Source organism: Xenopus laevis, chromosome 7S (genome assembly GCF_017654675.1).
Source record: "Xenopus laevis strain J_2021 chromosome 7S, Xenopus_laevis_v10.1, whole genome shotgun sequence".
Classification (NCBI taxonomy): Eukaryota; Metazoa; Chordata; class Amphibia; order Anura; family Pipidae; genus Xenopus; species Xenopus laevis.
In genome coordinates this window covers 102103001-102128635 of record NC_054384.1, presented here as the reverse complement: position 1 = coordinate 102128635, position 25635 = coordinate 102103001, and the positions used below count along the sequence as shown (strand labels likewise).

At 38.5% G+C, this 25635-nt stretch overlaps 1 protein-coding gene across 1 annotated transcript in view; it reads right to left on the bottom strand.

The window, feature by feature from the left end:
* Positions 1 to 7637: 7637 nt before the first annotated feature.
* LOC108697824 (voltage-dependent calcium channel gamma-6 subunit) overlaps positions 7638 to 25635 on the bottom strand; it is a 62750-nt gene continuing 44752 nt past the window's right edge. The window contains exons 2-4 of the mRNA XM_041571632.1: positions 14340 to 14414; positions 12402 to 12539; positions 7638 to 8264 (exon numbers count right to left, since the gene is read on the bottom strand). Coding sequence (XP_041427566.1) covers positions 8038 to 8264; positions 12402 to 12539; positions 14340 to 14414 — 440 coding nt within the window. The 3' untranslated portion in view covers positions 7638 to 8037. The remainder of the gene's footprint in view (positions 8265 to 12401; positions 12540 to 14339; positions 14415 to 25635) is intronic.

The following is a 25635-nucleotide window of genomic DNA, read 5'->3' as shown; positions in this document are numbered from 1 at the left end:
TTCCTCGACTTTGCTAACTGCTCCTCTGTCCTTTCCATATACATTTGGTTCCCTTGCTTGCCCAGAACTCTCTCCCTGGTTCTCCCGCAATAATACCTGGTAACATCTGAGTAGTGGAGGGCTCCACCCAAATGGCTGCTAAAGGCAGAAGAGCGGACTGAGATCGGAATCTTGGAGTTAGTTCTGGGTTTGGGATACCGATCGTTACATAAAGTTATTTTTGCTCAACGAACATGCAAGAAAAGAATTTGGAATGATTTCTTTGGGTGATAGATCCTCTAATATAAGAAGACCTTCTAAAAGCTGTTCAAAAACACTAAATAACAAAGAGGAAAAGGATAACAGCCGAAGTAGTGAACAGTGTTTAGGAAAGTCAGTGATTGATGTTGGCAAATAAAGATGAAAATTTAAAGTAGGAAAATATGACTCATGTTCTTAGCACCAAGTAAACTGTCTGTATTGGTTGATGCTAATGAAGAGGAGAATAGTGGGACATAAACCAGATCACAGAGAAACAAATAATGTCCTTTGCATATACTTACTCAAAGCAAGACATATAAATACAATTATAAATGTAGAAGCATACTGACAGTTATAACCAGTGTTGGTAAAGGCCTAGTAGGGCCCAAAAGAGAGTCTAATGGACAATGGCCATGAAAATAAGAGAGGGCTATTGAGAGTTGTCATTGGCTTGCCACCACTAGGACCTGAGGCTATCCAGACATCTTCTGGATAGAGAAGACCTGTGTGATCCAGGGATTAGCAACTAAAGCAAAAATGTTTAAAATTAATAGACCAGTAACTAGCAAAACATATGACCACATATAACCTACTTCTCTTAAACAACACAGTTCCTTTTCTGGCTATCAAAAGAAAAGCATTCTTGGTCCCTGACAGTTTTAAATTAAAGAATTCCTCACATTATATGATTAAGCTGCAGGTCCATAATAACTTCAAGACACTTTGGGTGAATATATACAATATATCATTGGTTCTCCATTTCAATGGGGTGAGAAGGGGTCTCATATCATATTTTAATTTTAAACACATTCCATTTGATATGGTATCACAGCACACTTCATATTGATATCACTGAGCCCATTACATCATTGCATTACCTTTTTCTTGTTCTTTTTATAAACTTGGCTCTTCAAGGCCCATGCAAGGCTGTTTATATAGTGTTTGTCCCTGCTGCAGTCTCTGCGCTCTCAAAACACAGACTAAAGTTTCATGTTCTCCAAGTATCTTATCTTCCCACTGGCTCAGTCTTCCAGAAACCAACCCTGATTCCCTTACAAACTCAAAGTGCTGGATCTCAAATTACGTTGACTCTCAGCTGTAGAGGTAAGCAGTGCTCCAGTTAGCGTGAAAATGTTTTCTGGTACCATATCCCTGAGCCTTTTGCAGCAGATGGTTTACTTATTCTTTCAAGTGTATTTTTAGCCTTCAGAAATCTGTGCTGATGTCTTTTCCACAATATATATTTATATATATATATAGACAAATACAAGAGATCCTCTGCACTCAACCCATTATCAATATATTTAAGACAGAGACATTTTGTGCATACTGCTACTGAAAAATGCCTTACCCTTTAAACAAAACAGGGATTGTGTGTCCATATATTGCAATATATTTAAGATGAACAACTACGTCAAAGTCATCCCATATCTGGCCAGTCCTACACTCAATTTTCATCTGATTCATTAAGAATTCTATTGCTTCATTATACATTTTACATAGGGACTAAGTTTTACCTGCAACTTACTTGCTGTATGCACAAAATGTCTCAAAGTCTTAAATATATTGATAATGGGTTGAGTGCAGAGGACTCTTGTATTTGACTATATGTATTTTGTGGCCACAGCCTCATTGCACCCCCGCCTAATGGTTTTAAAAATTAGTGGTGAGCACAACTTTCCCTTGTTCCCTTGTACTGTGTATATATATATACAGTATATATATATATATATATATATATAAATATATATATATATATATATATATATATATATATATATATATATATATATATATATATATCCCAATACACTTTGCAATCAAAGGTAGAAAACAAAGGTTCCACTACATTCAAATAGTCTTCATTTAATGCAGCATTAAATGTAAATGCACCGTTCACCTTAATTTTTTATGGTTTTCCGACTAGGACAATATCCATACTCAGGTTAGTCAGGTTAGGGGGGGCAGTTACAGTGTAATTGGGAGCATTCCCCTTTGATACCTTTCCTACATCTCATCCAATCACATCCTTGGAAGTGACACAGCATTGCTTGGAAACCATCTTTGCTTTTATAATTCTGCAATGGCATAGCTGTCTTTTGGCAATGGAAATGGGTAAAACCATGCCCTAATGTCAATTCAAGACTTTTATCATGATTCCATAAGCAGGACTGTATAGTGTATAATCTTCCTTTAGCTGTTGCCTTGACCCAAGAATATAAAGGGATTTCCAAATCAGAGGTATTTTCATTGCTTATGGTTGATCGCTTTATCCAAGGTGCTTAAATGCATGTAAAGGCAAAAAAATAAAATCCCATTTTTACTTTCTTTAATGGATAGGAAACCTATCTCCAATATACTTTAATTAAAAAATGTGTACCGTTTTTATAAGAAACCTGACTGTATGCAGTGAAATTCTCCCTTCATTTACTGCAGTGGATAGGAATTGTCAGACGGTCCCTAACTGCTCTGCAGGGAAACAATCATACTTATGAACAGCAGGGGGAGCCCCCGCCTTACTTCCCAGCCATGCAGAACTCAAGCAGCTTTGTTTATGACGATCCCTAAGCAGCCCAGACCACACTGAGCATGTGCACAGTCTTATTCTTGCAAAGATGTATGAAAAAGTTACAAGATGGTGACCCCCTGTGGCCAACTTTGAAAGCATAAATTATTTGTTTGATTAGGCTTGTGGTGCAGTAAGTTCATGTTTATATTTAGTATACAAAATACAGCATTTCTAGCCTTATTCTATTTTAGACTTTACATGCCCTTTAAATGGGAAGTCTCTAACAGATTGTGCCACTCTTTTTAAGCAACACCAATTGCACAGTTTTCCATGAGGGATAGATGGCCTCACATATAGCCATTTACATATTTCTCATGCATTGAGCTTAGTCTTCGCATGACCACTTGCAATGCCATTCGACACAAGTACTGACAAACTGCACACATGGAAGGAGCTATGTTGGGGGAGAGTGTTTATGATCCAGCAGTATGTAACCAGAGCCCAACAAGAACCAGACTAAGTATCACTTATCACTACTTGTCTCCTGATTAAGACCCCGTGCCCTCGGCTAAACCATGAGGCAATTTAGAGCAAGCTGGTGAGAAGGTTCATATTGCCTCCAGGAAACATATTGTGTTATGCAGATAACAATATAATGCAGGCTCACCAATTAGTGATGGGCAAAAAAATTCACCTGTCACAAATTCGCGGCCGATTTCCACATTTGACACTGGCGAATAAATTCTCGAATCTCCTGCGACAAATCTCCTGCATCAAAAAATTTTGTACATGTGTCCGAAAAGTCGCGTCAAAATCGATGCGGGTCAACACTACTTGGACGCCCATTGATGAGAGAGACTTTTCGGACGCGCGTCCAAAGTTTTGTTTTTTACTATTTTTTCGCGAATTTTGTGGGACGTTTGCAAATTTTTCAGTGAAGCAAACTGTGAGAAATTCGCCCATCACTGTCCCCGATGTGTAGAACAAAATACATTGCATACATGGGTAGTTCACATTAGGACATACATTATTGGGTAGGATCATTGCATTATGATGCAAGTGAGAACAAAAAGTTGAGCGCTATAGTGTTTGGTGATACTTCTTTATTTAGGCTAAATAACCTTCCAGAACATTTTTTTTTCAGAATGAAACATGATACAAATAGTGTACAGAAAAACAAGAACAATATTATGTTCATAGAGTATCAACTTATATTTTAACTTAACCGATGGGTCTGCAATCCAAACAGGTGTGACTCACCTCTTCTACTGGGAGGCAATTGACTACCAAGCACTGCTGGGGTAGAGGCAAAGACAGGTTAGGGAATGGTGACTTATGAAGTTATATATTCTGTATTTCTAGAGGAAACAAATAAAGAGAAGAAGAGACAGACCAATATGGAGAGGATTCTGGAGTAAACCATTAGAACAAAATGGGCCAGAAAGGTTTAAAAAGCAAAAGGGGTGAGAAGCAGTAATTTTAAAGGAGAAGAGACATAGAAGAGAACAAACTAGAGCAACAGTGGGTTGCATAATACCCAAATGTTTACAGAAGGAACTGTATTTGCAGCTTTGCTGCTCATTTCATGGGTTCTCAAAACTGCCATTGATCTACCTTCTAGCCCTTCATTGTTTTGTATTCCTAGCATTTGTCATCCAATGAACTGCAGCTGGGCAGTCACTGTAACAAGAGGGCGCAGAAGGGTAAATGCAAATGGAATATCACTTCCTGGGCACAAACACCTCCCTAAGCAGATAACAAGCACATCAAAGAAATTAGCATGTCAAGATAAAGATAAAGAATCATGAGCTTGGCCAACCTATTTAACTTTATGGTGGACGCATTAGGGGTATTATACTTCCTGCATTGTTTACATATCACATCCTCATACAAATATAGGGACACATACGACTGATCTTTGACTGCAAAAACAAGTGCTTCTAGGGGTTGTTGAAATTAGCTTTTAGTATGATGTAGAGATTGATATTCCGAGACAATTAGCAATTGGTTTTCATTTTAAATTATTTGTTGTTTTTGAGTTACTCAATAGCTCTCCAGTTTGAAATGTCAACAATCTGGTTGCTATGATCCAGATTACCCTAGCAATAAAAAGTAACAATGACAAATACATTTGTAGCCTTACAGATCATTTGTTTTTTTGATGGGGTCAGGGACCCTCTTTGATAACTGGAAAGAGTCAGGAGAAGAAGAAGAAGGCAAATAAATAAAACTCCACAGACTTGATCCCATAATGGAACCATAGGGATTCATGGACTGTGGCTAACCTTCTGGTTGATAAGGAATCATACACTCCAATTCAGTTTCAACAACCAGTAAGGGTATGGGATCTGTTATCCAGAATGCTCGGTACCAGAGGTTTTCCAGATAATGGATCTTTCTGTAATTTGGATTTTATTATTACAGAGAAAAAGGAAATCATTTTTAAAAAGTTGAATTATTTGATTGCAATGGAGTCTATTATGGGAGATGGAATTCCCGTAATAAAGATTTTCTGGATATGTATCCCATACTTGCATAAACAGACGCACTAACTTTATAGTTGCCGAACTCTTAGGGAAGAGACACATGCTCAGATTGGGGAGATTGGTCGCCCGGCAACAAATCTACTCTGCTACGGGCCGACTAATCTCTACCTCTATCTCTATCTCTATCTCTACCTCTATCTCTACCTCTATCTCTACCTCTATCTCTGCAAACTGCCTCCAGCCGGCTAGAATGTAAAACGCAGAAGGGATGGCATTTTGAGCGATTCGTTTTCCGAAGTCGCCCGAAGTTTCCTGGTGAGGCGACTTCGGGAAACTAAGTGCACCGATTACCACCCCGCCGCCAATTTATATTCTAGCTAGAGGCAGTTTGGGGAAATTAGTCGCCCCGAAGAAGAGGAGAATTGTCACTGGGCGACTAATCTCCCCGAATCTGAACGTGTGTCTCTGCCCTTAAAGATGAGCCCAACTGCCAACTGATCGAAATGGTCCAACGACACTACTGAACAAATCATTTTTATCATTTTATTCTGGTGAAATTGCAAGGTTACACACTGCACAAAAACCCACACTCATGTCTGATACAATATATATAATTATATGTTTGTAAAAGCTATACATTTTAGATATATATATACAAAGCGCAGTCCACTGTTCAACGTATTTCCTATAAATGCTCTTTATAAAGCGTTCTCCTCCAGATGTCATTTTGTTTTGTGTGTATGTGAGAGAGGAGACAGTTTCTAAACCGTTAATAAAAGAGCTTAAGGCTGATAATTGGTGAAGGAATGACAAAAATTGTGCCTGCACATCACAGATGGTATCCAGTTATTTTAAGCTCTGTAACTATAGCAGAGTAAACTATCCACTTTAATCAGCACGGAGTGGCCCTGCTCTGCACTGGGGTGGGGTGGGGAGAGGTCTTGCACCTCTGAGATATCTGCATTTTTTCCAAAGGCTTTAAAATGTACAAAAATCGTATTAAAAACTAAAAACAACCCACAAATCTCGAATTCTGGAGCATGGAACTTTGCCGGGTAAAAGCAGTTGGGCTAGCTGGTAAAAATATTAAAAAGAAGTTGGATGTTCTTCCCTATTGATGTCCTGGGAAGCAAATAAAGATATTCTGTGATTTGCAAATGGCCATAAAGGGATCATATTTATTAGAGGAGTTTATCTTTTGTTTATTATGCCTTAGATAAATGGCAAATAGCTCACAGCTTGCATAGAACATATTTGCATTCCTTATAGGAGTGTGAGCTTCCGCCATTAGATACTGTAGCTCGGTTGCTGTAGGTAAGGAAAGCAATATGGCAGAGGGTAACCAGGGGCATAACTACAGAGGAAGAAGACCCTGCAGCTGCAGGAGGGCCAAGGAGCTACAGGGGGCAACATGAAGCCTTAATTCCTTTCAACATATATTGGTAAAAGAGTACAACCTCTGGATATGTTGGGGGCCCTAAAATGAATTTGCTGTGGGGCCCAATATCATCTAGTTACACCTTTTCAGGTAGTTAAAAAGAAAGCAGGCTCTATGAATGCTGGAAGGGGGGCTGTGGAACACAGAGTAATAAGCCCTAATTCCCAAAGGTAAGGGGACCCTGAGGGGCAGATTTATCAAAGTTCAAGGTGGATTTTCAATAAAAAAAATTCGAATTTCAAGCTATTTGTGTATTTCCACTAGGGAATAGTCCAAATTCGATTATAATTTTAATGCAAAAATTCGAATATTGAAATTTATTATGTACCGTCTCTCTAAAAATTCAACTTCATCCATTTGCCATCTAAAACCTGCCAAATTGCTGTTTTAGCCTATGGGGGACCTCCTACAACCTATTTGGAGTCAATTGGTGGACTTTAAAAAAATCAAAACTTTTTTTGGGAAAAACTTCTAATCAAATTCGATCGAATTCGCAGTTACTTGCATTCCAACGATTCGAATTCGGCAGAATACGGACCTATGCGATCAAAAACTGACCTATTCGACCAAAAAAAAAATCTTTGACTTAATTTCGGTTGGTCTTTTTGAATTTCGAAGTTTTTTCAATTTGAAATTCGACCCTTGATAAATATGCCCCTATGTGTTGGATGAAATGTCCTACAAACAACATGTTTCATAGTCTGGATTTAATTCAGACTATGTTAGGACCACCAAATGATTTTATATGTATCCCAGAATGAAGTAGAAGGATTGTGTGTTAGTAAAATACTCCCTTGCATGAGCGGCATTCAACCTGAATGTTCGTTTTTAACATCTGCCATTGCCATAGAGATCTGGCTCAGACTATACATTAAGTACGGCGTCCTTGGTCGCATCTTCAGAGCTGTTATTATGCGAGGAAGGAGTCACGTGTAAACCTGTTTTTGTCAAAGGCAAACACACAGCAGAGTAAAAATAAACTTTAATAGCACAGTACAACATGACACCAGATTCTTCATGGGTTCTATACAATAATCCCTTCCCTCGACCCTACCCCACCCCCCAAATAATATACAAGCAATAAAGCATATTTACAAGGAGATAGAGAAACAACAACAACAAAAAAAGAAAAAGTCAGGTCTGTTAAAGGGTTGAAAGTGGAAACGTTTCCTTTTGCCGTAGCCATCATTCCTACAGTCTGTATACCGACTGTTAACCTGGATCAGGTGCATGAAACACAATAAGGTAAACAAACAGTTGTCCTTCTAAGAAAAGGACATCTCAGTTACACACCATGGCACAGTGCATGGTTCTCTAGTCCCCTCGTCTAGTGACACTAGTGTGAGTACAATCTCTTTCTTTCTTTATGAACTGTTTCCTTTCTTCAGGCAGTATTCCCAGGGTTTCTTGGGCAAAGCAGGCAACACCAGGATCAAGCAGCAGCCTCCACCAAATATCAATATGACCCCTGCCGCTGCTGCACAAGCCACGGACCAAGAGTACTCATATTCCAGCGGGACTTTCTGATTACTCGCCATTAGCCACCTGACTGCTTGCCGAAATAGCTCCATGGTGATCAGGACAAAAGTACCTGAAATAGACAATACAGGACAACCTCAATTATGGCACACTGAAATGAAAGGACTAGTATGAGTTATGTCTTTGCAATTAAAAAATAAAATAAAATAATGCCATTGGATGGAGGAGAAAACAAAATTATCCCATGGGATTCAAATGGGTAGCCAATATTCACCAAGTGGCATTTACTGGTCTACTTTGTATGTAATTGTCTATCTCTCTTGACTTGGAACCATATGGGTTTCATGAACTGTTTATATCCTGTTGAATTAGATAATATGATATACAGGTATGGGACCTGTTATCCAGAATGCTCGGGACCTGGGGGTTTCCAGATAACAGATCTTTCCATAATTTGAATCTTCTTAAGTCTACTAGAAAATCATGTAAAGATTAAGGGGGTTATTTATGATGCTCCGAAGTTTGAATAAGTCATGGTTTTCGGACTAAAAAAAAAACCTACAAAATTAATCGGAATTTATTAAAGCCTGATGGTCTTAAAAGTCCGACTCCAAAAATCCAGCATCTCAAGGTCCTGTAAAGAGTAAGTCAATGGTGAAGGTCCCAGTGTCTGCAATGCTGTCTGTACTGATATCCAATCATTTCTGGGATTTTGGATCAAAAAGTCTGAAAACTAGTATTCACAGAAAAGTACGAAAAATTCGTACTTTTCGGGCAAAGCTCCGAAGTTATTGGATTTTTGCGCAATCCAATTTTTTCAGACTTTTTTTTAATGATAAATAAGGTCCATTCGGGCAATTAGAGTTTATCGGATTTTTATGTTACAAATACTTGATAAGTAACCCCCTAAATAAACCCAATAGGCTGGTTCTGCTTCCAATAAGGATTAATTAAATCTTAGTTGGGATCAAGTACAAGCTACTGTTTTATTATTACAGAGTAATAAAAAAAAGTAAAAAGTAAAAAGTGGCATATTTTGGGTAGCCGAGGATGAGTAGAGTATAACAGTGCTTTATTAGCAGAGTCATGCAGCCATTACACAACAGTAACTTTCACTTTTAAGTATGCACAGTATAAGTCTGGGCACAGTGAAATCTACAGGCCATTTGTATAAACACAACAAAGAGGATCTCACTTTTAAAAATTTGGATTATTTGGATAAAATGGGGGACACCTTACTGTAATTTGGATCTTTCTGGATAATGAGTTTCCAGATAATAGATCCCATACCTGTAATACAATTAACATGCCAGTAGAACATATATAAGAAAGAAAATGTACAATGTTTAGCACTGGCTGTAAATGATAAAGACAGGATAGTTCATGTAAGAAGTAGAACAATAAATGACGTTAGCTTTCAGTACAGAGCAAATCACGCTAAATAGACACTGTACCTTTAAAACAGGATTTTTTTTTATTATTGATGTAACACCACATCGTCCATTAATGAATCATAACCAACACCATGGTGCAATTAACATGATATCACAGTTATAGAAATTACAGGTATGAGAGCCGTGATTCAGAAACCTGTTATCCAGAAAATTTCAAATGACAGAAAGGCCTTGTCTCATAGACTCCATTTTATCCAAATAATCCAAATTTCAAAAAAAAGTATTTCCCTTTTCTCTGTAATAATAAAACAATACCTTGTACTTGATCCCAACTAAGATACAATTAATCCTTATTGGAAGCAAAAACAGCCTATTGGGTTTATTTAATACTTACATGATTTTCTAGTAGATTTAAGGTATGAGGATCCAAATTATGGAAAGATCCGTTATCCAGAAAGCCCCAGGTCCTGAGCATTTTGAATAACAGGTCCCATGTATGTACCACATTTGTATTACACTCTTTGGCAAGGAACTTGCAGACACAATGGAACTAGGAAAGGTTAACCAGTAGCTGCTCCGTGTGCATTAATGTTATTATCAAAAAGACTACTCTGGGCTCATTTTGAGGATAAATGTTTAATTTGCTTTCTGATGCAGCTGGAGAAATGCTAGATTGAGTCTTTTCCTCAGAGCACTAATGGGTAGAGCTTGACATATTTATGGCATGGCTTAAGTTCAAGCTGAAGTGCTGAAGGCCCACATTGATTTCAGAACTTACTTCCCGTTTATGTGCAGCAGCTCTCTGTGTGATTTGGACTTTGTGTTAAATTTTAAACTCTTACTATTTTTTCCTGCGGGGTAATGCTTCTCTGGATTATAGTTGGCTATCTTAAAATGGAAGGAACAAGCTGTGCTTCAGTTAATTTGAGATACATTAGAATTACAACCATTCTTTAGATGCACTGTAGTATTGGCTACCACTGTGAAGCCGTTAACACCACCGAGTGTGAAATGAAGACAAAACACGTTTGATCACCACTTATTTGATATTATTCATTGTACAGGTATAGAATCTATTGTCCGGAATGCTTAGAACCTAGGGTTTTCTGTATTGGGGGGGGGGGATCTTTCAATAATTTAGATATTCATACATGTGGTCTACTAAAGAACATTTAAATAAACATGTAGGATCCAGAAATCTTAAAATTACAGAAAGGCTATTTCCCATAGACTCCATTTTATCCAAATAATTAAAATTTTTAAAAATGATTTCCTTTTTCTCTGTAATAATAAAACAGTCGCTTGTACTTGATCCAAACTAAGATATAATTCATCCTTATTGGAAGCAGAACCAACCTATTGGGTTTATTTAACCTTCACGTGATTTTCTGGTAGACTTAAGGTATGAAGATTCAAATTACGGAAAGATCCGCGATCGGGAAAGCCTCAGGTCCCAAGAATCCTGGATAAATAATTTTGACGGGCGACAATTTTGATGCGAGTCACAATTTTTATACGCGCTACTATTTTGTCCAAATGCATTAAAGTCAATGGGCGTCCGAATAACTTTGATTCGCAACGATTTTTTGTCGCTGAATTTCTGTAAAATTTTCGTGAAACGCGGAAATTCACTGCGAATCCATGCCTGGCGAATTTATTCGCCCATCACTATTTATTATTTGTACCTTATCTTCATATATCCCTTAAATTGATAACTAAGACTAGTTGCCTTGGTCCAGTTGTCAGGATATGTGTTTCATCAGTCCCTGGGCCATTTGGTCTGAGATTGTGCAATGTGAGCCCACTTATGGCCAAATCCACTCATATGCTGCGTGGACACCTCAGGCTGAACACCTGTTGAGTTTATGACTCTATACATGTGATGATGGAAGATCATAAACCCACCAGGTTTTTAACATCTCAAGTTGCATCAACAACCATCATTTCTTTCACCATCCAATGCATGGGTAGGTGGCCATGTGCAGCTGTTATAGATGAAGGAATTACACAATTTGTACGCTGTACATGTGATCTAATAAACTCTGAGGTGGTCGTACACTGGCCAATACTCTGCAGTATGTGACAACCTGAGCAATCAGAACTTCAAGAAGTGAAGAAACACATCTGATCACCTTAGTTCTGAGAAGATTGCATGATGGCTTTTTGAAATGGCCCTCTGAGCTGGCATTTACAGATTGTTGAGCAGTATAGTTGTAATCTGCTTGACCAATTCTGGACATGTTTTGCCAGCCTTAGCTTTTTTTGGTCTCAACTTACTTTTAATTCTTGACGCAGGTGATGCTTGCCTAAACAACGTGAACTGTTCAACTCGTGTAACATGTGTCTGTTCTCCACGGCAACCCATTTTCATTTAATAACCCATGTACCAAGAAGAAGATACAGTATCATTGCTTTGCCTAAAGCTGGCCATAGATGCAAAGATAAAGTCCAAATCGAAGGTTCGTATGATTTTTGGATGGTGTGTGGATTGTCCCAAGATTTTTCGTACCATGGTGATGGATCATTTAGTCGGTTGGACAGGTTAGAAAATTTTTGTTGGCTAATGATAATATCTCTGCATTTATCGCCTGTCTGATGGTATCAATGTGTGAGTGTTACTACTATTTGTTGGACATAACTTTTGTACGATCATTCAACATCGTCAGATTTGTTCTTTTACTATTTATTTAATCTAAATGGTTAATTGCAGGTCAGAAGATTGCGATGTACGATTGGTCGTCAGATACACCTATGGCCAGCTTTACTCCTCCTAACTCTTATCTGCAACCCTGTGAGCCAATAACTTCCATATCTGGATAATGATTCCCATTTTTGGATAAATCGGCTTGCCTTACCGGAAAGTATGAAAAAGAAGGATGCTGGCTTCAGGAGGAACTCTACCCCTTTGCTTAGAACCATAGTTATGCAAATTGATCCCATTACCATAAAGGTGATGCTTAGAAGAGACATTACAGCAGCAGAAATGTTCAGATCTGTGGAAGAAAAAAAGGAGAGAAGTGAATGCTGTGGCTACAATGTTCACATAAAATATGAACACTAATATACATATAAATAAAGTTATGGTTTGTTGTCCAAGGCCTTCCGATGGTACGGAGTTTCATGGGGAAAAGTCATAAAAGTAAAACAAAACACACAAAGATAAAAAAAAATGTGGTGCAACATTCTGCACTAGACAGGTAACATTATGGGACCTACATTGACCTACAACTCTCAGAGGCTACTTTGCTTAAAAATAAAGTAAGAGTGCCAGAAGGTTCTTGCATCAAAGAATATAAAAAGTAGTCCGGATCCCATACAGTGGAATAATAAAGGATAATAAATCTAAAACCTGATTCCCTATCCAATTCCCGTCCCTTCACTATAGGCCAACTCAGAGCCTAGTGGAGCCTAGTGGAGAGCTACTCCCTACAACAGTCCTTGTAGGGACACAGGCTGCTCATGCTATTTAATCTCTCTCTCTATCTTACTCTCCTATAGAGTACTATGAAAGAGTTAACCTGTCTCTAGCTTGCCTCATTCACGAGGTCCCTACTCTCCGACTTATCACTAGAGGTACTGGTCCCTCTAGAGCAAAGCAGCTTTACTAGGCCTTGGTGTACCCAGGCTCCCAGGATCCAGCTGGGTCAGCAACAAGAGGACAAAGAGGAAATCCATCACTAACCAGGCACTATGCTACAGTGTGGCAGGAAGTGGTCATAAGGCCTGTAGGCCAATGAAATAACTAGATACATGGGCATCTGTCCAGCAACTAGGACAAATAGGAAGTGTGGGGATTTAAAGCTATGGGGGCATATTAAACCTGAGTTCCTACATATTCATGACCAGAAGCCTGTTTAATTCTTATTATCAGGACATGTAAGAACGGAAATGTGCAAATAACACAATAAAACAATAAAAAAAACATGTGAGGCCTGTTCATGAACTTCACCGGCACAAACAAATATATATATATAAATATATAAATAGAAAAACATGGAGGAGCAAACCTAAACTTGTTTAGCAACTTGCCCGGGTGCTGGTAAATAAGGTGAATAACGTGACATAGTACCACACTTAACGGGAATACTTATGAAAAAAATCAAGATTTATTGAAAAAAATAAAAAATTTTTTCAATAAATCTTGTTTTTTTCAAAAGTATTCTCATTGAGTGCGGTACTATGTCACTTTAAATACATAAATATATATATTATATATATCTATCTATCTATATCTATCTATCTATCTATCTATCTCTATCTATCTATCTATCTATCTATCTATATATATATATATATATATATATATATTTGCAACAAAGGAGGAAAAAATCTGGACAAGTGATGGGAGAATTTGACCAGTTTTGTTTCGCCAAAAATTCACCACCGGCGAAATATTGCCAAATGGTGTCAAAAGTGACGCAAGCAATTGACGAAGCTAATTCATGCAGGCGTCACAATTTTTTCAGCGTTTCGCAAATGAAAGTACTCAATAGTAAAAATCCAAGTCCCACTGAGACTCCTTCAGCTACATTGAGTAGGAGGAGCCTGCCGGAAAGCAGTTTCATTCTGAAGTGCTGGCTCTTTCTGAAAGCATCAGGCAAAATTACCTGAGATGGTGCCGACACACCGATATTACAGCGGAAAAATAATATTCTTGTTGGTTCAGGGAAATTTTTTAAATGGTAGAGTGAATTATTTGCAGTGTAAACAGTGTAAATTAGAAATAAAGACTATACCATTAAAATCATGATAGTCTCCCTTTAAACTTATTTAAGCAACATGGGACCTCTTACCTTTATGAGTAACGCGTTGAAATATGCGCGCATTTTCACCAGTCGTGAAAAACTTGAAATAAGTGCAGTTAGACTCTAGATGGGAAAAGAAAAGGAGATATGTTAATTAAATGAAATGCTCTTCTATACATTATATGTTTTAGCCCCTATTGGCTCAGTTATAACATGGGACACATTTAGCTGCAATTATACTGAGCAAGAGATCAAATTGAAATGTGAATCTTTTTTTTTATATTTTTCTACTACTCTTACATACATTTAGAACAGGTCCAAGGCTAGGGTGTCTGACCTTAAAGGGATACTGTCACAGGAAAAAATGTTTTTTCAAAATGAATCAGTTAATAGTGCTGCTCCAGCAGAATTCTGCACTGAAATCCATTTCTCAAAAGAGCAAACAGATTTTTTTATATTCAATTTTAGAAATCCGACATGGGGCTAGACATTTTGTCAATTTCCCAGCTGCCCCAAGTCATGTGACTTGTGCTCTGATAAACTTCAATCACGCTTTACTGCTGTACTGCAAGTTAGAGTGATATCACCCCCCTCCCTTCCCAACCCCCAGCAGCCAAACAAAAGAACAATGGGAAGGTAACCAGATAACAGCTCCCTAACACAAGATAACAGCTGCCTGGTAGATCTAAGAACAGCACTCAATATAAAAACCCATGTCCCACTGAGACACATTCAGTTACATTGAGAAGGAAAAACAGCAGCCTGCCAGAAAGCATTTCTCTCCTAAAGTGCAGGGACAAGTCACATGACCAGGGGCAGCTGGGAAATTGACAAAATGTCTAGCCCCATGTCAGATTTCAAAATTGAATATAAAAAAATCTGTTTGCTCTTTTGAGAAATGGATTTCAGTGCAGAATTCTGCTAGAGTAGCACTATTAACTGATGTGTTTTGAAAAAAACCTGTTTTCCGATGACAGGATCCCTTTAACCTGATGCTGTTATGTGGGTGGCATGTCGGTGAAGGACCTGGTCCTGACAGGTAAATTGGCTTTTAATTAAATAAGCTCTAATTTGTTGTATGAATGCAATTTTGACTTTAGATTGCAAGCTATACTGGTGCAAGGAGTAGGACTGATGAAAATGATGTATAACAGAGTATAATAAAGTATAGTATTAGGTGGAGTAGATAAATGACCTTAGCAAAAGCTATGCTGAGTTGGGGGACTAAATCCCTTTCTTATACCAAACACCTTTGTGGGCTTTTATTTTAAATCCAAACTCCAGGATAATATGATTATTAGCATTCAAAATGTTTTCTACAAAGACGCCTAACAATTATTTTGAATTATTATTAAAGCTTTTTGCTGAATGTGCCTATACACTTTAAACCCTCCTGCTGTAAGGCAATAATATTCTTGGGTTTTACTACCATTACTCAAAACCTTGCTACAAAGCTGAAGATGAAAGCACATCTCCTCTGCTCCCTGGAAGCCCTCCTATCCCCTGTAAAGCTCTTCTAATAAAAACATGTAGAAACATTTTATGCTGACCCTATACCTATTTATAATAGGCAGTTATATCCCTCAAAAGCAGAGGAATAGTTCTATCCTCTCCAGAGCAAGCTTCTGCTGTTTTTAACATCATGCGTTGAAAATCAGGAACATTGGCGAATGATAAAAAATAACAAACTACAACACATTATTTCAATTTGACATTATTGTTAAGTTATTGATATTATATTTGTTTATATCATATACACAAACTAGAAATAACCCATAAAACACATCTTTTTAAATGGTGGTGATTCCTTGGGTTTTATCAGAAGTCTACTTTTCATGGTTGGTGGACTGATTCCACCCAAATGCATCGCTTCAACACTGGACAAGCTGATGGAAGGGACTCCCCAGCCTGGGGGGGAGGGATATGGTTTAAAGGAGAACTAAAGCTTAATTAAAGAAGTAAGCTAGAATTGTTGTACATTATGTTTTGGGCTTCTGTACCAGAACAAGGCAACCACAGCCCTTTAGCAGTAAAGATCTGTGTCTCCAAAGATGCCCTAGTAGCTCCCCATCTTCCTTTCTGCTGATTCACTGCACATACTAAATCAGGGATCCCCATCCTTTTGAACCCGTGAGCAACATTCAGAAGTAAAAGGAGTTGGGGAGCAACACTAGCATGAAAAATGTTCTTGGGGTACCATTTGGCCATTTGGTAGCCCCTATGTGGAGTGTCAACCTACATTGAGGCTCTGTTTGGCAGTACACGTGGTTTCCTCGAAGCCTGGAATTCAAAAATAAAAACCTGCTTTGAGGCCACTTAGAGCAACATCCAAGGGAAAGCAACATGTTGCTCACGAGCTACTGGTTGGAGATCACTGTACTAGACAGACCCACATTTCCCAGTGCAGTAATAATATTGTATTTGCATTTTTCAAACTTTTATATTATTTTATATAAAGTTAAATTGGTTTACTGCAAACTGTGTGTTTTATTTTGCTAGTGACATTCCCCTGAGGTGTGCTCCTCTCTGCCCTCTAGGTGGAGACACTGTGCTGTGAATCCCAGTTCCCAGTATCTTTCATGCACAAAGAGAATTCAGGGCCCTGGATTGCAAAGGGATAATTGCTGTTTAAGGGTGTGAGATCCGATTCTACAAGAAGTGTGGTAAGGAAAGGGTCGCATATACAAATCTTGAATAAGGAGTACCATAATCACTACACATTTGACATTGGCAATTCACAATAAACCAATTCACAAAACTTCTACTGGAATTTTGTTCGCATTGGTGTTGATAAAAATAGACAAATAGCAACCAGTGTTCTCCTTCAGCATTTTGGCTTACTTGATATAAAAGGCACAAATCGGTTGACTGTAATAAAAGTGCACTACCAGGAGTTATACAAAAGTTGCACAAGTGTGAGAAGAATGACTTGGCTATGGCGAGCAATGCTCAGGAACCCCCTAACAAAATACGTCACTCATTACTGAGTAGAACACAATGAAAAAACGTGGACATGTATAGTTGGGTGTATGCCAGAAAAGTTGGCTGCTTCTCCAAGACGGAGTGTTCTCTTTAGCCAGCAGGATCATTTGGAAAACAGGCAGTTGACTTGATATAGCTCTTTTCTAGCCACATCCATTTCAATGGTGACTGCACAGGGACACATGGAACAAAAACTTTCAATAGGTGCTCACACTCTAGAGAAACAAACCAAACCATCCAATTACTGACCATTACAGGTTTGGTACCTGGGCTTTTCTGGATAAGCGGTCTCCATACCTTAAGTCTACTAAAATAATAATTTAATCAGGAATAAAAACCAATAGGATTATTCTGCCTCCAGTAAGGATTCATCATACATACATTAATTACAGAATAAAAAATCAATCGCTTTTAAAAATGTGAAATATTTAATTAAAATTCAAGGCCTTGGGAGATGGCCTTCCCGTAATTCAGAGCATACTGGATAACTGGTTTCTGGATAATGAATCAATGTAAAGAAAAAAGGCCTGGCACAAGGAGCAAATTAAACCGGGATCCGTAGGACCCCGGTTTAATTTGCTCCGTGTGCCAGGCCTTTTTTCTTTACATTGGTCCATTGGGAGTGCCGTCTCCCTTAGGTCTTGGGCACCAGCGTTAACTCACGAAGGGCCTGAGTGTGCGCGTGGTTTCTGTGTACTTCTGGATAATGGATTCCATACCTGTATTTGGCAGGTGCTTCTAAAATGTTTCTCCTCAATAGAGTGACATTAATCAATACAATATAAAATGTCTATGCCAATCACTGTATGTGGTTAAGAGCAAGTTAAGGACTGGTCACTAATTGCCAGGAAAGATAGCCACTCTACAATTGGACAGTAGGTGTAAGGAGCACCCCCATGGTGCTCTTCTCCTCTTCTGCACCACATTCAAACTGGTGGTGCCAATGTTACACATGGGTCACTGTCACGATCGCCGCCCGGAGCAGTCCCAGGAGCTCCGGGCGGCGTGTCCTCCTCTTGAGGACTTGAAATAAAAGAAGGCCAAAGACCTGGGTGCAATGGCCAACTATAGGTCTTTATTTGTAAAGTTCTAGATTGCTATTTTGACTTTATTTTTAGGTTCCTGACTTGCTGCCTTGATTCTGATTTTGCTATTTGCTGCCTGCCCTGATCTTTCGCCTGGATACAACTTCAAACTTTCTTAATCATTCGGATACCACAAATTTGACTTTCTGTATCCCGCTTCATACTTGTTCCTGCTAGGCCCTAGTAGGAGCTGTGTCATCACATTCATGTCATTGAATTTGGCATGTGACAAATTATTTTCTAATTGACTGGACATCCTATTACTGTGGATCACAATGCTAGTGACCGGAGAAAGCAGCCTTTGCCCTATCCAGAGGAAAGTTAAGGCTGTACCAACATTTCATCCACCCTTCCATTGTGAACTAGGTCAGAGCTATTAATATTGGAATTATTCATATATTAATGCTCTCTCTTTCTGACAAGCAGTGATGATTGCCTTGCTGTTTCCTCCAACTGTGAAATTTAACTTAAAGTACTTCCAAATTTTCAGACTACGAGAACATTTTGGCATTTATCTGTTGAATCTTAGTCCTTAGGCCTATGAGCCTGCTGACAGCTTGTTATAGTGGCATTTACTGTATTGCACTAACTGACTCTCTACATGCTGATGTTGTCGCTCTATGGCTCCATATTTTAAGGTTACACTCTCTTGCAATTAAGCACAAACATAATGTGGGCATAGCTGTTATGCAGTTGTGTGTCTGTGACAGTGGTAACAATTATACACAGTTAGTGGTGCCAAGAAAATTCATCTTTAACATATTGAAAGTCATCAGAATGAAATTATTCTCTGTTTCCAGAAATAGTAATGGTAGAGAGTGAAGTTGGCACTGAGGACCAGTAGTTATAGTGACCTTGTGGTTATGATGTGTGGGATGTTATGGAATTATTTTAGTCACAATGCAGCCTAATTACAAAAGAGCCCAATGGTTGGGTCATGCAGCAGCCCATAGAATATCCTGTATAATTGCACAGAAGCTTGTGGAAGCTATTGTGCCTAATGAAGCGAAGTCCTGAAGGAACATGCAGAACATTTCTGAGCAGATAGACAGACGTGCATATATATATAAATATTAGAAGAAACTGCCATAATGATGACCTTGGCTAAAAGAGCTCCCATCACATTAGTCCCAAAAGAACCAAATATTTATATAGAGTTTCCATCTCATCATTTAATTACCGTTTATAGAGAATTCTCAGAACAGGAAACACACATGACACCTACTTCTGGGTTTATACAAATTAAAGTGAGAAGAAAGGTCTATTATGCATACAATAAACATATGTTTATATTCTACTCACATCTGCCCAAATCTGAGTGCCTGGCCCAACCAAATCCGAAGCCTAAGAATCATGTTTTTTTTGGTCACAGTCAAGCAAACCATTTTTTTTGTGAGCATGTGGCGCTTGATTATTTTCAAAAATATTTTTTTTTACTTTCATAAAACTTTTTTGGCTACTGCTTTACTACAGGATGATCTCTTACTACATTTGGATTCTTTAAACTAATGTACTTGTCAACAGAAACATCGAAGCGAGCAATATGCTGGCATGGTGATATTTTCTGATTTCAGAAGGCCTATTATACTATGTCTTACTTTGAGAAGGGCTTTAATCCATGGCACTTTTTATGTCTTTTTATATTTTTTTTTCACTTTGGGGTTTGAGGGTGCAATAAAACCAATCAGTGCTGTGTCCCATAGATTTAACTGAGAACTGTGTGGTCATTAGACTCCTGTCCTCCATAGACAAAATGTTGCTCTACAGAAACCCTGATGGAAGCTTTAGCAGAACCCGAGGATCTGAAGACCCTTGACCTTTTCGCCAGGGAGTTGGAGATAAAGTGGTAGAACCTTTCCTTTTAGGGGGGGGTTCTTCTTTGAATGCACCCATGTACATACATGTTTATAGCATACCTCCCAACTGTCCCTTTTTCGGAGGGACAGTCCCTCTTTTTACAGCTCAACCTGCAGTCCCTCATTTGTACTGGAAAGTCCCTCTTTTCTATGCACTGAACAGCCAGAAAAAGAAACAAACTTTCTCACTTAATTGGCTTTTAACAGAGAGCCCAGAACTAGTGATGGGCGAATTTGCGCCGTTTCGCTTCGCCGAAAAATTAGCGAAATTCGCGAAACGGCAAAAAATTTGCAAAACGGTGCCGGCGCCCGTTTTTGACGCTGGCGTCCGTTTTTTCGGAAAATTTTTTTTGACGACGACGAATTTTTTCGGGCGTTTCACGAATTTATTCGCTGGCGGCGAATCGCGCAAATTCACCACGAATTCGCGCCTGGCGAATAAATTCGCCCATCACTACCCAGAACAGCTAACAGGTGCAAATAAGATACTTTGTAACAATTTTGAGACACAAAAACACAGTTTAGATAAGGAGAAATATTTTCAAACTTTCATAACCTGCCAAATTTTGTAAAACAAACATGGTAATTAGGGGGTGTGGCCACAGAAAGGGGTGTGGTCAAAAAAATTGCTGCGCTACGTGCCGGAAAAAAAATTTTGTCCCTCTTTTTACTTCCAAAATGTTGGGAGGTATGTTTATAGCACTATCCTGATTGAAAACACCTACTTTCCAATTAAAAAAATAAAGTTTGGATTTAGGAATTATTAGGCTATATTTGTGCTATTAAACAAAGGGTCCTGGATGCATAGATGGCCACTAGTGATGGGCGAATCTGTCCCGTTTGGCTTGGCTGAAAAATTAGCGAAACAGCTAAAAAATGAGAGAAATGCATTGAAGTCAATTGGTGTCCAAATAATTTTGATGCACAACTATTTTGTCCAAATGCATTAAAGTCAAGGCACGCTACAATTTTTTGGGGTGCGCAGATTTTTCGCCTGCAAATTTTTGCTGCATTTTCATGAATATATTTGTGAGCCAAATGCAGAATTCGCCTCGAATCAATGCCTGCCGAATAAATTCACCCATCACTAATGGCCACATGTAGTGTTAAGGCAACCCATAGAAGGATTAATGAAGATGAAAGAGGTTGATGAGCGGCACTTGAGATCTTTGCGGATTATTTGTGCTGTATAAAAAGCCGGCAGCCTCAAAGAGAATTAATGGAGACCAAGTATATATATATATATATATATATATATATATATATATATATATATATATATATATATATATATATATATATATATTAAAACAGGCTGATCTTGTATAATCCTGTCTATGCAGAACAACGTTACCAAACTACACTTTCACCCTGGTCCCTCTCCGTCTCTTTTCCATTCTCAAATATATTTTCTTTTCCAGTAACATGGCTGCAGAGAGAGAGAAGAAGCTGTGTAAGCGGCTCTGGGAATTGATTCATGAGATGTGAGTGAATGAATGTCCAGCCCTTTGCTGTTTGCTAAAGTACAGTAATCTCATGCTTCTGGCAATGCCATTGTGCAGCGTCGCTTCCAATGCCTGTGAATGGCTGTGTGGGCGTCCTGCGTAACGCTTCACCTGCGGCCAATATGGGAGGAAATGGCAAACTGCAGTCAAATGTCCAAGTGAAAAAAAAAATCATTTATGGGAAATGTAATTTGAAGGAATAAGCAGGTTTGCTTGGCTCTGGGATTCTGCATCCTTATCCCTCGCTCTCCTTCTCAATCATCTTTCTGCATGGCAGGGATAAGGTGCATTCTTTAATGATATAAGGGAACACAGGTCCTTCCTTTTGCAGAGATAACAGAACATTTCTTTCATATTTATTCCCCCCACAACTATCCCAATCGGAGCTAAAGAGGTGAGGTCCCATTCAGCAATAATTTGGAGATCGCTTGCCCAGTCTGAAAACCACTGACTAAATGGGGATGGTGGGTAGTAAAACATAAGAACTTGAAGAGATACTGACACCAGAAAATAAACCTTCCTTTTATCTATCATAGCTTTGTCTTCGTATGCTATCATTTTGCCATTAAAGTATTTGCCCGAAGCTTTTATATAATCTATTTTATCTGATCCCCCTGATCCTCTATTAGAGGTTCTGCCATATTGGTGCAGCAATATCTTGAAATCGTGAAATTGGAAAGTTCGAGAAAAAATCATGAAACTCAAAAGTTTTCACGAAAAAATCATGCAATTCAAAATTTTCACAAAAAAATGAGCAATTAGAACGTTTTCACGAAAAAATCAAGCAATTGGAACGTTTTCACGAACAATTTCGTGAAAATCAGAAATTGACACAGGCGAATTTTCGCAGGAGATTCGGAAATGTATTCGCCGGTTGCAAAACGCGGAAATTCGTAGCAAATTTGTGCCAGGCGAATTTTTTTCGCCCATCACTAAAAACAATCAAGCTTAAGAACTTCAAGTAACAACTTACTTACAAATGCAGAACTATCAAGTGAACAGTCTACATGACTTATATGTAACGTTTAATGCACATTCATATTTTGAAGAGTTTTTTTTGTGTCAGCATCACTTTAAGTAAAATTTAAAAAAAATGAATGTACATTGTTTAATACTGGACTTGTCCTCCCTACCTTCCCTCCACAATATTAATGCATTGAAAGAAAAGAGTAGTGCTAGACTAGGATCCCTAAAGCTGGCCATAGATGCAAAGATCTGATTGTACGAATCGAGGATTCATACGATTTTCAGACCGTGTGTAGAGAGTCCCGACATTTTTCGTCACATGGAGATCGGTCATTTGGTCAATCGGACAGGTTAAAAGATTTCTGTCGGCTGCTGATAATATCTCTGCATGTATTGCCGATCATATGATTTTCAGAGGGAGACTGTCACCAACTTTGGTCGGACATAACTTTCATACAATTGCTGTCAGGGGCAGAACATTAACTGATCTGTTCTTTTACTACTTTATTTGAGCTGAATGGTTAGTGGCAGGTCAGGAGATGGGGAAGTCCGATCGTACGTTGATTCGTACGATCGGATCTTTGCGTCTGTGGCCAGCTTAAGGCCATATTAGTGATAAGGGAAGAAGAAGAGAAAAGTGGGAGGTTCCATGTAGGAAGGCCCTAGATTAGGTTGGGTTAGTTCCATCTCTTGCTAAGAGTCCATTAGAGACCTAGTTTTAATTATGGAACCATTTCCATGAAAGGGGCACTAAACCCTACTGCACTGCTCAACCACACTTTACTCCAATGCTGCTAGACTACAAAGCCTAGTATACTTCAACCAGTAACATCAACATTTTTTAAAAAAATATTCTTTAGAATACATCGAAAAAAACACTAAGACAAATGAAACTTTCAAATCGCAAAGTCTTTATTAAGAAAAAACTTACCGATACTCCGCTTGCGTTCCTCTTCCTCGATCCATTTTGCGGTGCTCGATTTCTCCTCCCTGCCTTCCTTATAGGCAGGGAGGAAAAATCAAGAGCCGCGCGATGGATAGTCGCCCTGTCGCCTTTTCTGAGGAGGAGCGGAAGCAGAGTTTTGGTAAGTTATTTCTTTGCAGTTTGAAAGTGTAGTTTGTCTTAGTGTTTTTTTTTTTCAACGAATTTATTTTTTTTTTTAAAAATTATGTTACTGGTCCTCTAACATATTATAAAGGTTAGGGCATGTTTGGAGTGTAGTCCAGCACCTTTAGAGTTGTATTATTTAAAGCAATACTTTAAAATTTTACCCAACTCTCCAGGCCCCACAGATGCATTAAATGCAAAGTAATCCTCCAGTGAAAACCCAACTTGGTTTGTGTAACTCTGCCTCCATGTTCTTTGTTTCTGCAATTGGAGTTGGAAACTTTTAGCACAGCTTCCCTAAACAGGTCTGTCCTTTATCCACATGTTTGATTCCATTGTGTAATATAAGGAGGCCAAAATGACATAATAATCTTCATCCGCAAGATAAGAGCAAGATGGCGGACATAGCACAAGTAATCAGTATTCTCATTGGTGAATTCTCTTGCATCTGTAATTATGTTTTTGGTGAGTAGAATTCTTACTGGTAAATTGTTTTCCTTGTGTAATTAAGCGTTTGGTCAACTTCTGTAGCCAACTAGGGGTTGCAGTTGTGATCCCATTTATGGTTGGTTTTAGTATCCCTTTAAATATATCCTTACTTGCTAACAACGGGCAAATGTTCACTTGCCCATTTCTATATACTGTATTACCTGCAATAGAAGAATTGAAGCTACTTGCTTGGTGGTTGCTATCTGACCAACATTTGCCCCAGTCTGTTAATACAGGTTTGGGACCTGTTATCCAGAATGCTTGGGACTTGGGGTTTTCTGGATAATGGATCTTTCTGTAATTTGGATCTCCATACCATAAGTCTATCAGAAAATCATGTAAACATTAAATATTCCCAATTTGCTGGTTTTGCTTCCAATAAGGATTCATTATATCTTAGTTGGGATCAAGTACAAGCTACTGTTTTATTATTACACAGAAAAACGAAATAAGTTTTAACATTTTGGACTATTTGGATAAAATGGAGTCTATGGGAGACAGACTTTCCATAAATAAGAACTTTCTGGATACCGGGTTTGCGGATAATGGATCCCATACAAGACAAAAGTATACAAACACCCTGTGCTGGGCTTCATTAAAGGAGCAGTAACACCAAAAAATGAAAGTTTTTTAAAGTAATGAAAATATCATGTAGTGTTGCCCTGCACTGGTAAAACTGATGTGTTTGCTTCAGAAACACTACTATAGTTCATATAAACAAGCTGCTGTGTAAAAATGGTGTAAATTGAAAAAAAGACTATATGGCACAGGTTAAATAGTGGATAACGGATAACATCATTATGTTCTACAGAGCATATCTGCTATCTGCTGTATAACCTGAGCTTTTATCCTTTGAATGGCTGCCCCCTGCCCCCATTGCTACACAAAAGCTTATTTATATAAACAAAAGTAGTGTATCTGAAGTAAACACAGTACTCTTACCAGTGTAGGGCAACAGTACATTATATTTTTATTACCGTATATACTCGAGTATAAGCCGACCCGAGTATAAGCCGAGGTACCTAATTTTACCTACGAAAACTTGGAAAACTTATTGACTCGAGTATAAGCCTAGACACAACTACAGCCCTGTCTCCCAGCAGCGCATATTCCGCCAAAGTGACCCCCCCCCAGCGATCAACTGGACTTCTTTGAAAAGTTGATGGTGACAGAGAATTGCCAAACGGATTACTGTGTGCATTGTCCCACTGTCCCACTACCATGTGCAGAGGGTGCTGTGTGATATTGCTATCACTGTTAATCCTTCATATAACCAACAGAGGGCGCTGTGTGATATTGCGGTCACTGTTAATCCTTCATATAACCAACAGAGGGCGCTGTGTGATATTGCAG